Here is a 12,113-nt window from a genome sequence, read left to right on the forward strand (position 1 = left end):
TTTGTTTCCCATCAAATTTTAGTTTATTTGCTCAATGCCCAGGTTGGAAAACAAGCTCGAAAATGAAAATAAATAAATAAATCAGAACCACTTTTTTTTCTCCTTACATTGCTGTCAGTGAATTCTTCTATATGGTTAGCAGAGTCTCTTTCCACTAATTGAAATCAAAATTGCTTCATTCACTTGCTTCAATGGAGTGCAGTAAACCATTAAACGCTTGTTTCATAAACTAAGAATATGACATGAAATTGCTCCTTTGCCCCAAAATTGGATTTTGTATTCTGGTAGAAATCATATAAAACAAAAAACAACAACAACAAAAGTTTTGATTCTAAAACAAGAGCCATTGAACGCAAATTGTTTGATTTAGCTCAAATTAAAGACATTTTTAAAAAAAGTTTTGGTTTCAATTGGTCAAATGTAGCCATTGTAAAGCCTAAAGGTACAATTTGATCTTGTTAACATAGCACACTTTAAAAGATCTGAAATTGGAAATTACAAAACCATACAAAATACAAGACATTTCAATTATGCTTGCATGAATAGATGCAAATGAACAGCACAAACTGAAGAGGTATTATTTAATTGATGTAATATGTCAAATTAGTACTACACAAGCCTGATATATGTGAAATATATAAGGGATGTTTGAGCGCTTCTCCAAACGAGCTCGCGCAAGCTAATTGTCTGTTTAGAGGCAATAGCAGAGCCGTATGATGTTGAGTTGTCCTGCTTTCTAAACAGCTCATTTGTTACTAAATGAAGACTCACACTGGGACAGCAGGGCACCGTCACCTAGAACATAATTAACATGCAAGAACATGATAATCAGCACAAAAAAAAATAAAAAATCAGACGCACACATATGCAAGCCCCTGGACAAGTGTAATGCGAAGAGGACCTTTGTGTTATCCATCCACCTATGTGGCTGGATCTCTCCAGGGCGCCCTCCTTCACTCACAGTTTCCCTGACAACCGTTTCCCCAGAAACACTCGTGAGCTGATGTCATGCAAAGCCCTCTTCAGTGGCTCCCGTGGGGTTATGTGCGATGAGCAGAGGGGAGGCACGAAGCAAATATAGCACGAACAACTCCCAAATCACATTGTTCCACTTCCTCACGACAAACGAGGCACTTTCGTCTATGTACTCCTCCCCACTCCTTGTAAATGATGTGTCAAGTCTTGTTGCCAAGGTGATGGCGACATGAAAGAGTTGTTGCTTCAGATACAGATGACCAGACAACTTTTGTCCAAAAACTAGCGGTTGGTTGTCTGATTTTTTGCTTTGACATGAGAGCAAAAATTTGAGATACAAGTGCTGCATGGTGGCAGTGAACTCAACTCAATTCACTACAAGCAACTGTTTGACAGCTGATGAACAATTCCACAAAAAAGAGGATTCAAGTTGTTTAAAGTCATGTCATGCCCAGTAATGTGTAAATATAATTACACATTGTGTCTTTAAAACAACCATATAGCTTATAATAAAGTCATTTTAGCTTATTGCTAATATGCAAAGCAAAATACCATAGATGGGCTAAAGAATAGCATCTGTGTTGCGTTGTCACAATCCTTTTAGCAAAGGATTTCAAATGTGGACAGATAACAATACTCAGGAATATAAGTAAGACCTATTTTTTTATTTTATTATTATTATTATCATCATTATCCTTTGTGAAAAATCACTGCAACTTACTGAGTTGTGAAATTCCTCTTTATATGTGCCACTATGCCTGTGTCATATTGTCACAAGGTGGCCAAGGCACACACATACCACATTGTCCTTTGAATTAAAGCTAAAAATAAGATTGAAACAAATTATTTACATTTCATTTAAATATCTCATCACTGCGTGTTGAAAGTACAACATTATAGAGTGTTATTTTTTCTTTCAAAAAGCACATTAGAACATTTTTTTGTTGATTTTCATTTGAAAGGCTGGAACGGATTAATGGCATTTCCATTCATTTCAGTGGACAAAGGTCATTTGAGATACAAATGTTTTGCGTTACATATGTGGTCAAGGAACTAATTCAATTCTTATGTCAAGGAACAACTTTACACATAAAATAAAGATGGTTGTTTATATATTCAAGAGTGTGGCACTTCTCTTCTCATGAGTAAGCATTTCCTCTTCCTTGGCCCCCTTCAGCTCCACCATCCCAGCAGAAAGAGAAAAAAGTCCATGTGAAGTCTGAAGAAGGAAGCAGTATTGTTCTGAAGTGCAACCCCCCACAGAGCTCCATGGAGCCCATCATTCACTGGATGGACTGGAGTGAGTATACTACCCGTTGATTTCATTTCTATCGACTTGTTCTGTTGACAATCCCTCGACAATTCAGCAGAATATTATGGCTATGGAGTGTGTACCATAATGGACTTTTATTTTATACTGTTCATTCCTGCTGTTTATTTTCTTCATTTTTGCTCTTCCGTGAAGTATTAACAATGTTTACAAGCAAATGCCCCCACTTATAAAATTTTGAAAAAATGTCCTGAAAGTAATCAGTTCTCAATTGTTTATTCTTGACAAAGAAACCTATTCTTACAAGTGTATACGTAAGTCTCATACTGTGGTCTCATCTCTCCTTGCAGAGCTCCGTCACATCCAACTGAGTGAGCGGGTGGTGGTGGGCAAGGATGGTAACCTGTATTTTGCCCACCTGAAAACCACGGATAGCAGGGATGACTACACCTGCAATGTCCAGTATCTGGCAACTCGCACCATTCTGGCAAAGGAACCCGTCACTCTGACCGTCAACCCCTGTAAGTTTCACTCAAGTTGACAAGATCAACCAAAGATCAAAAACCTTAACCCAATTTCGACTTTCAACTTTAGCATCTTCTATCAAAAAAAGTACCCTATTGTACCTAAAATGTGTGCACAAATGAATTCCAAATCACTGTCATTGACCCAATAAGTGGACCCAATCATTGAATGTAACCTAGCAGATGCAACAAGGCGTGGGGGCATCACCTCTTTCACACTGGGAGGTGTCTGCCAACATCTGTAGCTCAAGCAGAGCAGAGAAACCCGCACATGTAAACAGAGCGGTCCGTGCCGCTGCGGTGCAAGGGCTTCGGAGGTCAACAGCATTTAGAGAATGACACTTGGGTGTGTTGCGTGTGAATGTTTGTGCTTCAGCCAACTCAGTGTTGCGGAATAGAAGGCCCCACATGATGAGACCTACTGGAAGCCACAGCACTTATCATGCACTCAGGGGCCAGACCATCGAGCTCGAGTGCATCGTCCAAGGCTAGTGAGTGTCTAAGTGTATGCATACTGTATGTGCTTTATGCTTATATATGAAGGCTGGAAACACGCCTTTTAAATCGACCTTCTTAACTTTTTCTCTTACCTCCCTACACTCCCACTACCATTACCTTTGCACTGTACTGCCAACTTTGCTTCTTGCATCTCCTTTGACTTCCTCTCATTTTTAATCACCTCTCCATTCTTTCCCCTCAGTCCAACTCCCAAAGTATTGTGGGTGAGGAAGGACGGGGAGTTGTCCGAAACTCGGACTGCCAAAGAAATGTTTGACCGCCGTCTACGCTTCACCAATATCTCAGAGAGTGATGCCGGCGAGTATCAGTGTCTTGCTGAGAATTCCCAAGGGAAGACCGTACACACGTACACTGTGGCAGTGGAAGGTACGTCAAACGCACACACAACCGGCAGTAAATAAATGTAAGCCCCCACTACCCTAAAATCCTGACCCAGATGGAACACCTCACTCCTCCCACACACCCTAAAAATAGTCAATTAATATCTAATCATGAAAAAGGGATCAATACAAAGTAAGCAAAGTCACATTTAAATCTTCAACAATTAAAGGTGTTTTTTTTTTTTTTTACAGTGTTAAAACTGATGAAATATTTGAATGTATAGCCTCACGGCACTATTCCCTAAGCCAAAAACTCACACCTATGGCCATTCATAATGTCATGTGATTATTAAAGGGCATCGTTGTGATGAATTATAATAGAGAAAGGATATCCAGCTTCAGCAAAACTGCAGCGCTAGCAATTCTATGATAGCATTAGCGCTGTAAATAATTTGCCAAGCTACTAATGGAGTGTTACAGTAACACAACACTAAATGTTATTGGTATGAAGTTTTATTTTGTGGGGTATACAATCACAAATCAAAAAGAGGTGATAAATGAACCTGTTGAGCAGACAAGTACTTAATTTTGTGTCACTTTCAGCTGCGTGATTTACCTTTTCTCTGCTTATGGTTGTTTGTCTTTATGTCCATTTGCGAGGGATGGACTTTTTTCATTTCCTTCACTTGACTTACTTAGTCTACACTGTTTCAATTATGTTTATTCAACACCATTTAAAGTTTGAAAAACAAACGTGATTTATTATTTGATTCGCTAGCTGCTCCCTACTGGACCAAAGAGCCAATCAGTATGTTATACGCTCCCGGTGAAAATGTCAGACTTGACTGCCAGGCAGAAGGCATCCCGACTCCAATCATCACTTGGACCATCAACGGGATCCCTCTCTCATGTCAGTATACAAACAAATGCACGCACATACATCGTAAAGCACTTTGCACATGGTTACGTGCTCAGCCTCTGTGTGTTTTCTTATTCCAAACAGCGACTGACAAAGACAGCAGACGCACTCTGACACCGAGCGGCTCTCTTATCCTAAAGGATGTCAATTTTGGAGACACAGCCATCTACCAGTGCAAGGCCTCAAACAAGCATGGAGCCATACTATCCAACACCAACGTTTATGTCATTGGTAGGAGATTCCCGTTATATAGTACTACTAATAGCACAGGTGGCAAAAGTACTGACATTCAGTATTTAACTAGAAGTAGAAGTATGCACTTGTGTGGGGAAAAAAAGACTAATAGTGATTCAAGTCTCTCATTTACTGTAGTTCTTTCACATGACCAAACTTATTCCTGTATGCACTGGAAACCGAAGAGGGCTTTCCCCTAAATCTTACCATATTTTTTTACAGTGTTTTGTGTCTTATAACAATGAATGAATCAACATCTTGATAACTGCATCTTAAATGCATTCTGGGGACGGGAATTAATAAGCTTCGGCTTCATCCCATCAGCCTTTTTTTGTTTCGGGTGTAATGAATATATGTTGTAAACGTTTATGTTGAAACTGTCACAATGATTGTCCGAAAGGAAAAATGAACAAAACCAACAACAAAAAAAAACAATACAATTGTCCAAAATGATGAAACATTCTGTGACAACTCATCAGTCCAGTAAACCCCTAATTGATCAATGAATGAGTTAATCAAGTGTCCACATGATATCCTGTATATTTATTTCTTATCTCCATTTGTTGTTTCAGAGCTGCCTCCACAGATCCTAACTGAGGATAGCAACACTTACACAGTTACTGAAGGCCAGAAAGTTTTGCTGGAGTGTGACAGCTTTGGCTCTCCTAAACCAAAAGTCACATGGTGAGACAATCAAGCACTGAGCTGCTCTCCTGTCTTTTCATCTCACAGTTTTTGATAGCGTACGATGCATTTCATTAGCAGCCAAACACGGTCACATCTAGAGTGTGATTAATGCCGGCGCTCATCCAAGATGGCAAACCCTCGTTGTCATTCATACATACGTCCATTTTCGGTACCGCTTCTCCTCATTCGGGTGAGCTGGAGCCTATCCCATCTGACTTTAGACGAAATGCGTGTCACACCCTGGACTGGCCGCCGGACAATCACAGGACACATATGGACAAATAATCATACCTATCGGAAATGTAAGTGTTCACTTAACCTGTTGCTGGAGAAAACCCGTACAAGCATGTTGAGAACATGTCAAGTCTACACAGGAAGGTGCGGGCTTAGATTTGAACACCCAACCCCAGAGCCCTGAGACAGATAGCTAACCACTAGATCATCATGCCGCCATCATTATTCATATAATTTCTTGAAATGAGGCGTTTTCTCTCTGTACCACTCCTGCAAGACGTAGCAATTGTCGACCAAGCAATGGATAGCACATATACCCGTAGGTGCCACTGCAGCCAGTATACCCATACATGATATGACCTTTTCCAACCTTCACGTCCTTAGTAAAACTACACATTTTCAAGAATTGTGTGTGGATGTGTTTTTTCCAGGCACAGTGGCAGTGTCTCCTCCCTTCTGGCAGATTCCAGAATTAACCCTCTTACCACTGGGGCTCTAGAAATCTTCAATGTCACACATGATGATGAGGGCTTTTACACATGCTCTGTGCAAAACACCAACCTGTCCATCAGTGCAGAGTTGGAGGTCCTTAGTGAGTGGCACACAAGCACACACACATGCACACACACTGGTACCACAACTCAACATTTTGTTACTTTTCTCCCAAAGACAGAACAGTGATCCTGTCACCGCCGCAGGCTCTGAAGGTGCAGCCTGGACAGACTACCATCTTCACCTGTCTCTCTCTTGTGGACCCCAAACTGGCCTCTCCACTTATTCAGTGGAGAAAGAACAACCACAAGCTGTTTGCATCTGGCAATGATCTGAAGTTAGACATCTCTACTAAAATCCTTTGTTTCATAAATAAAACAATATTAGCAACAATATATGAGGCAAAATCTATCTGTCTACTCCTGGATACACAGTACAAGTATGTATGACAGCTTCATGTGAATAATATATTAATTCCTAACTTTCCGTCTTTTAGATACACATTTGAAGGACCGGACTTGATCATTTCTAACACCAAACCTGAAGATGAGGGAAACTACACGTGTCAGGTTATCACGAATTTGGACATGGCCGAAGCAACTGGCACACTCACGCTACATGGTGAGCTCACCACCACTGTATAATCAAATGAACATAAAAAGCTGTTTGAAAACTGTAATAGAGAAAAAAATCTCAATAGATAGTTATGATGACAGGACATTTTATTATCTACAGATCGTCCGGACCCTCCTACTCTTCTGCAGCTTACACAACCTAGAAGGCGTACAATCACTCTCAGTTGGACTCCTGGAGATGAACACAACAGCCCTGTGATAGGTTAGTATTGATGCAGGCATGTTGAGATGATTGACCTTTCGCAAAGACTTCACCCACATCCTAGATGTTTCCGTAGGGCTCCATTAAAACCTACATCTTTCTCTTTAATGTGTATCTATGCAGAGTATGTGATTGAGTTTGAGGATCAGGTTTCAAATGAACGAGGTTGGGAAGAATTGAGCAGAGTATCAGGGAACAAAGACCGCGCCGTTCTCTCTCTGTGGCCCTACATGTCATACCGTTTCCGTGTCATTGCCATCAACGATGTGGGCAAGAGTGCTCCGAGCAATCCGTCTGAAATCCACAATACAGCTGCTGAAGGTTAGAGCTATTATTATTATTATTATTATTATTATTATTAGTAGTAGTAGTAGTAGCGTTTATGGCTACGCATTTGTATTTTCATGGTTTAATCTAGAGTTTTATGACCATAGCACCAGACAATAACCCTGAAGATGTCAGGAGTGAGTCCACTGACCCAGATACGCTCGTCATTACCTGGGAGGTAAGAGATGTGCAATTGCATGAATCAGCATCGACTTGTTTTCAAAGGTTTTCATGCCTCATAGGTCAGTATTCCTCTTATGACAGGAAATGGACAAACGGGACTTCAATGGACCTGACTTCAAGTATCGTGTCCTGTGGAGGCGGGTGGTGGGCAGCGGGCCCGACTGGCACCCCAACTTCACAATTGCGCCGCCATTAGTTCTCAATGGGATCGGCAACTTCTCCGCATTCGAGATCAAAGTGCAGGCTGTCAATGAAAAGGGGGAGGGACCTGAGCCTGATCCTGTCATTGGCTACTCAGGCGAGAATTGTAAGATCAATCATTTCTCTAACCCACTAGCAATATTTGCATGTTACGCTGTGTCCATATATTTTGCTTTTATGCCTTAGTTCCACTGGAGGCCCCCATGAATGTGGGCATTGCTATACTGAACAGCACTGCTATCAGGGTGACCTGGGCTGCAATAGCCAGAGACACGGTCAGAGGACACCTGCTCGGCTACAAGGTACCAATCTAAATCTTAACAGAAAGAAATATATCGCTGTCCAGCTCAATTGGTCGGTCAAATCAGAGGTCATGGTCTTCAGTCCAAAAATGGGTGAATTTTGCCCTCCAGGTTAGGAGCAATGCCCTGCTTCAGGAGGTGAGGATAGAGGGGAAATAACTTGGGGTCTTGGGGAAATAACTTGGGGTCTTGTTTCCGAATGAGGTTGGATTATGTGTTGTGTAGCAATTTGATCACTGCAAAATGTTTTGGTTTGATCCACATTCCTACAATCACTTATGGTTACACACTTTGGGTAGTGAGTGACAGGACAAGATAGCTCAGAGTACAGCCCTAGTAAGATGTTACCGGGAGGAGACCCCAAGACAGACCTCGTCACCCTCCCAGGTCTCGGAACATATCAGTGTCCCCTTGGTGGAAGTACAGTGGTACCTCGGCTCACGAATGCTTCAGCTCACAAACTTTTCGCCTCGCGAACATTAAATTCGCGAGCATTTTGTCTCGGCTGACGAACTAGTTTTCGGCGGACGAACCAAATCACGCGACACGAGAAATCACGAGAAGCTGACGCACGCTCACGGCGTCCCAGTTCGTCGCCCCCTTTGTTTGAGTGCGGACGTGATTTGTGTTCGGTAGACATTTTGGATCATTTTGGAGTACTTTTGAAGTGTACTTTTGCTACCATGGGACCGAAAAAGACCCCACCACAGGCTAGTGTTAAGCCTAAGAAGACATTGAAGAAAATTACGGTCGAGCAGAAGAAGGAGATCATTGCCAAACACGAACGAGGTGCGCGTTTGTGTGACTTAGCGTCCCACTACCAGTACGCTAAGTCTACCATTGCTACCATCCTTAAGAACAAGGAAGCTATTAAGGGTGCGTGTGTGGCTAAGGGTGTCAGAGGATTTGATTCGCCTTCAAGAGGACAAGCAGAAGGAAGCCATTCAGGAGTTGTCATGTGAGGACGAGGAGGAGAAGTGAGAGCATCAAGACCATGTTAACTAAGTGGAGTGATGTGTAGGCTTTTATCGAACAGTACCATTCAGAAAAGACTGTGGCTATGAGAATCATCAACATGATGAATGATAATGTGATGCCTCAGTTTCATAAGACCTTACAACTCAGAAAGCAACAGGTGTCAATTAAGAGGTTTTTAGTCAGCAACAAGGATAAAGAGAAGCAAAGAAGAGAAGCCACACCGGAGGACTCTCCTTCCAAACAGTAACTCCCTCCCTCCCTCCTCCTCCCACTCCATTCCATCAAGCCTTCAACTACTGTATCATCACAAAGGCAAGTTGCAAGTTTTGCAAATAGAAACACTTTATTATACAGTACAGTGTATTTCTTTAATTACAATACAATAGCACATTTATTATACATAAAATAAGGTATATTTTGTGTAGTTTTAAGGCTTTTTTAGTAGAAAATTGTGTTTTATGGGGACCTGGGAACGGATTATTCTCATTTCAATGGTTTCCTATGGGAAATACTTGTTTGGAAGACAAACTTTTCGGCTCACATACTCTCTGTCGGAACCAATTAAGTTCGTGAGCCAAGGTACCACTGTACTGCCTTGTATAAGCAGAAGAAAATGGATGGATAGATAAAAAACTGTATGAAAATATATGTTTAAAAAATGTTTTCTGGCTCCAGATTCACTTGACTAGGTCCGGCCCCCGGGGTCACCACAAAACTCGAAGGGCAAGAGAGCCAACGACAACTGTTGTAGAGACTGGGGCCAACGAGGAGAGGAAAATGATTGGCGATCTCCGACCGTACTCCCACTACAGCTTGACTGTCAGCGTGTTCAACAGCAAAGGAGATGGGCCGCCATCGGAGATGGTGTCCTTCGAGACTGATGAGGGAGGTGAGAAAGGGAAGAGGCAGATTGGAAGGGTGGGTTGAGACACTCACTGGAGGCAGATGCGGGGAAGGGGAAAGACATGACGGGGATGAATCGAACACAATGGCAACGGTGTCAAAAATAATTGTAAGAAATCTTGGAGAAATTTGTGATAATTGAGTGCAATATAAAAGCCGATTTGATCATCTATGTTGTTTGTTTAGTTCCACATGCGCCAACATCTCTGGCGTTAGAAAGTCCATCTGAGACGGAAATGAGGCTGCGATGGACACCACCAAGTCAACCCAATGGGATTCTTATTGGATACCACTTGCAGTACCAACAAAGTGAGCATTATTTATATTCCCTCTATTACACATGATTTTCTTTTGAAGCCAACTGGGATAGGTTACAACGTATTTTGACCCTGAACCGTAAAAGCCACCAATGGCCTGCCCAGCCAGGTCTACATCCTTGATTAAGCCTAACCTGATACCTAACTCCTATCTTCTAAAGAGCAGTCAAATCAGCATCACCATTCAATTTCAACTCATCCTTACACTGATTGGCTATCTTCTCGTCCATGCTCAGTTGTGGAGAGTGACGACAGCCCAATGCAGGTGGAGAAAATAGATGATCCCACAATCAGCCACTTCACCCTGAAGGGCCTAGATCGCCATAGCCACTACCGCTTCTACCTGAGGGGGCGCACTGCCGCTGGAGATGGAGAACCCATCATGAGGGAAGGTGCCACCACTCTGGATGGAGGTACACATATTACTATTTTTTACCTCACATAGCTGTCACATTCCAGCATCAGTGACTCACAAATTCTATTCCCCTTGCATGAATGTTTCTCAGTGCCTCCTGCCAACATCAGCGTGTTTCCTGGCGATAACTTTGCTAATATCAGCTGGGTGACTAGGAAGAGGCATAGGAATGTTAGATTCCAGATCCAATACTTCAAAAAGAATGGTAGAGCATCTCATCACCCAATTAACTTAATAGTGGTTTCTAAATAATGACCTTTTAGAGGTGTATCTTGAGATAAATTATGTCTGTACAGATGCTGATAAATGGAAGAAGACAGAGAAGGTGGACTCCTCACAGTCCTTCTACCAGCTCCAGGGCCTAAGACCTGGTTCTCATTACCATCTGCACTTCATCCACAGCAACGTCACCTTCTTTCAGACGGAGATTGACACAGAGGGAGCAGGTACTCGAATAGTGTATTACAGCGTCTTCTTTCATCTTATCTGTTGCTCCTCTGGGTTTCCCGTGTTTAAATATAAAATTTATTCCACAAAGGACCCCTTGTAGTTTGCCGCATTGCTATTGAAGTGGTTTCAAGTGTTGGCTTCATGAGATTATTTGTTTGGTGCATTTTTCAGTTCCCTGGTGAGGTGCCACCCCGTTAGAAATTATAATGCGCTGTCTTGTTTGGATGTCGCTTCTTCTGAAGCTTTCCCTCTTCTTGTGTATTGCCATCATTGTGATAACAAACATCATTCTTCTTTCAAGGAGTTACTGAGATGCAGCCCAGCATGGCAACCCAGGGCTGGTTCATTGGCCTGGTAAGCGCCATCGTGCTACTTTTGCTCATACTGCTCATCCTTTGCTTTGTCCGGAGGAACAAAGGAGGAAAGTATTCAGGCAAGTGTCCGTATTCTTTATTCTTAGAATATTGTTACATTTAGTGTGGTGGTTGCCTCAAATGTACTGTTTTTTTGTATCCTTGGCTTGACTTGGTTTCCCTGCAATATATGTGATGTATTTTTCTGGATATTCTCCATATCGTGTCAAGCAGCGCTATCTGACTGCAGCGAAGTGCAATACAGTAGTTGTAGCACTTAGCGGATAAACATTAAACTCCCGTCCCCTGAGACCACTTTTCTTCTTGAAAAGAGACCATTAAGTTAATAAAGTCCAACCATTTCTCTTCCTTTTAGTTAAAGACAAAGAGGAAGGTCCGATGGACTCAGAAGCCAGGCCAATGAAGGATGAGACATTTGGAGAGTACAGGTTGGTCACGTTATGTGTCTGTTGATCCTCATGTTCTGGACTCGTGATTCTATCCCGATTCCCTCTGCACTGTTAGACTTCCTTAACCCTTTCTGTTGCCATTATTTTCCTCTTTTCTTCCTAATGCCTGCCCCTGCTTTGCAGATCTCTTGAAAGGTATGCTATGGTTTTGAATCCCAATCCCAAATACTGTATTGGCCTATCTGCAGCATTTCACGGTTGAC

At 42.1% G+C, this 12,113-nt stretch overlaps 2 protein-coding genes across 4 annotated transcripts in view; one reads left to right on the top strand and one right to left on the bottom strand.

Moving 5' to 3' along the window:
* l1cama (L1 cell adhesion molecule, paralog a) overlaps nucleotides 1-12,113 on the top strand; it is a 50,420-nt gene that overhangs the window by 35,324 nt on the left and 2,983 nt on the right. The window contains exons 7-29 of one of the 2 annotated variants that reach the window (XM_077572386.1): nucleotides 2,153-2,275; nucleotides 2,596-2,766; nucleotides 3,146-3,260; nucleotides 3,470-3,654; nucleotides 4,387-4,518; nucleotides 4,612-4,758; nucleotides 5,334-5,445; nucleotides 6,114-6,274; nucleotides 6,352-6,511; nucleotides 6,671-6,795; nucleotides 6,910-7,011; nucleotides 7,135-7,332; nucleotides 7,446-7,516; nucleotides 7,603-7,828; nucleotides 7,909-8,024; nucleotides 9,678-9,891; nucleotides 10,092-10,214; nucleotides 10,459-10,635; nucleotides 10,729-10,842; nucleotides 10,934-11,083; nucleotides 11,389-11,520; nucleotides 11,817-11,889; nucleotides 12,034-12,045. In XM_077572386.1, coding sequence (XP_077428512.1) covers nucleotides 2,153-2,275; nucleotides 2,596-2,766; nucleotides 3,146-3,260; nucleotides 3,470-3,654; nucleotides 4,387-4,518; nucleotides 4,612-4,758; nucleotides 5,334-5,445; nucleotides 6,114-6,274; nucleotides 6,352-6,511; nucleotides 6,671-6,795; nucleotides 6,910-7,011; nucleotides 7,135-7,332; nucleotides 7,446-7,516; nucleotides 7,603-7,828; nucleotides 7,909-8,024; nucleotides 9,678-9,891; nucleotides 10,092-10,214; nucleotides 10,459-10,635; nucleotides 10,729-10,842; nucleotides 10,934-11,083; nucleotides 11,389-11,520; nucleotides 11,817-11,889; nucleotides 12,034-12,045 — 3,139 coding nt within the window. The remainder of the gene's footprint in view (nucleotides 1-2,152; nucleotides 2,276-2,595; nucleotides 2,767-3,145; nucleotides 3,261-3,469; nucleotides 3,655-4,386; nucleotides 4,519-4,611; nucleotides 4,759-5,333; nucleotides 5,446-6,113; nucleotides 6,275-6,351; nucleotides 6,512-6,670; nucleotides 6,796-6,909; nucleotides 7,012-7,134; nucleotides 7,333-7,445; nucleotides 7,517-7,602; nucleotides 7,829-7,908; nucleotides 8,025-9,677; nucleotides 9,892-10,091; nucleotides 10,215-10,458; nucleotides 10,636-10,728; nucleotides 10,843-10,933; nucleotides 11,084-11,388; nucleotides 11,521-11,816; nucleotides 11,890-12,033; nucleotides 12,046-12,113) is intronic. The other variant, XM_077572392.1, reaches the window with a different exon arrangement.
* The window catches only part of ribc1 (RIB43A domain with coiled-coils 1), a 19,440-nt gene continuing 7,327 nt past the window's right edge, over nucleotides 1-12,113 (bottom strand). Inside the window, exon 10 of one of the 2 annotated variants that reach the window (XM_077572443.1) lies at nucleotides 1-795. The gene's annotated coding sequence lies outside the window, so the exon portion shown is untranslated. Of the gene's footprint in view, nucleotides 796-9,274; nucleotides 9,938-12,113 lie in introns of those variants that run through there. The other variant, XM_077572435.1, reaches the window with a different exon arrangement.

This window comes from Vanacampus margaritifer, chromosome 1 (assembly GCF_051991255.1).
Source record: "Vanacampus margaritifer isolate UIUO_Vmar chromosome 1, RoL_Vmar_1.0, whole genome shotgun sequence".
NCBI lineage: Eukaryota > Metazoa > Chordata > Actinopteri > Syngnathiformes > Syngnathidae > Vanacampus > Vanacampus margaritifer.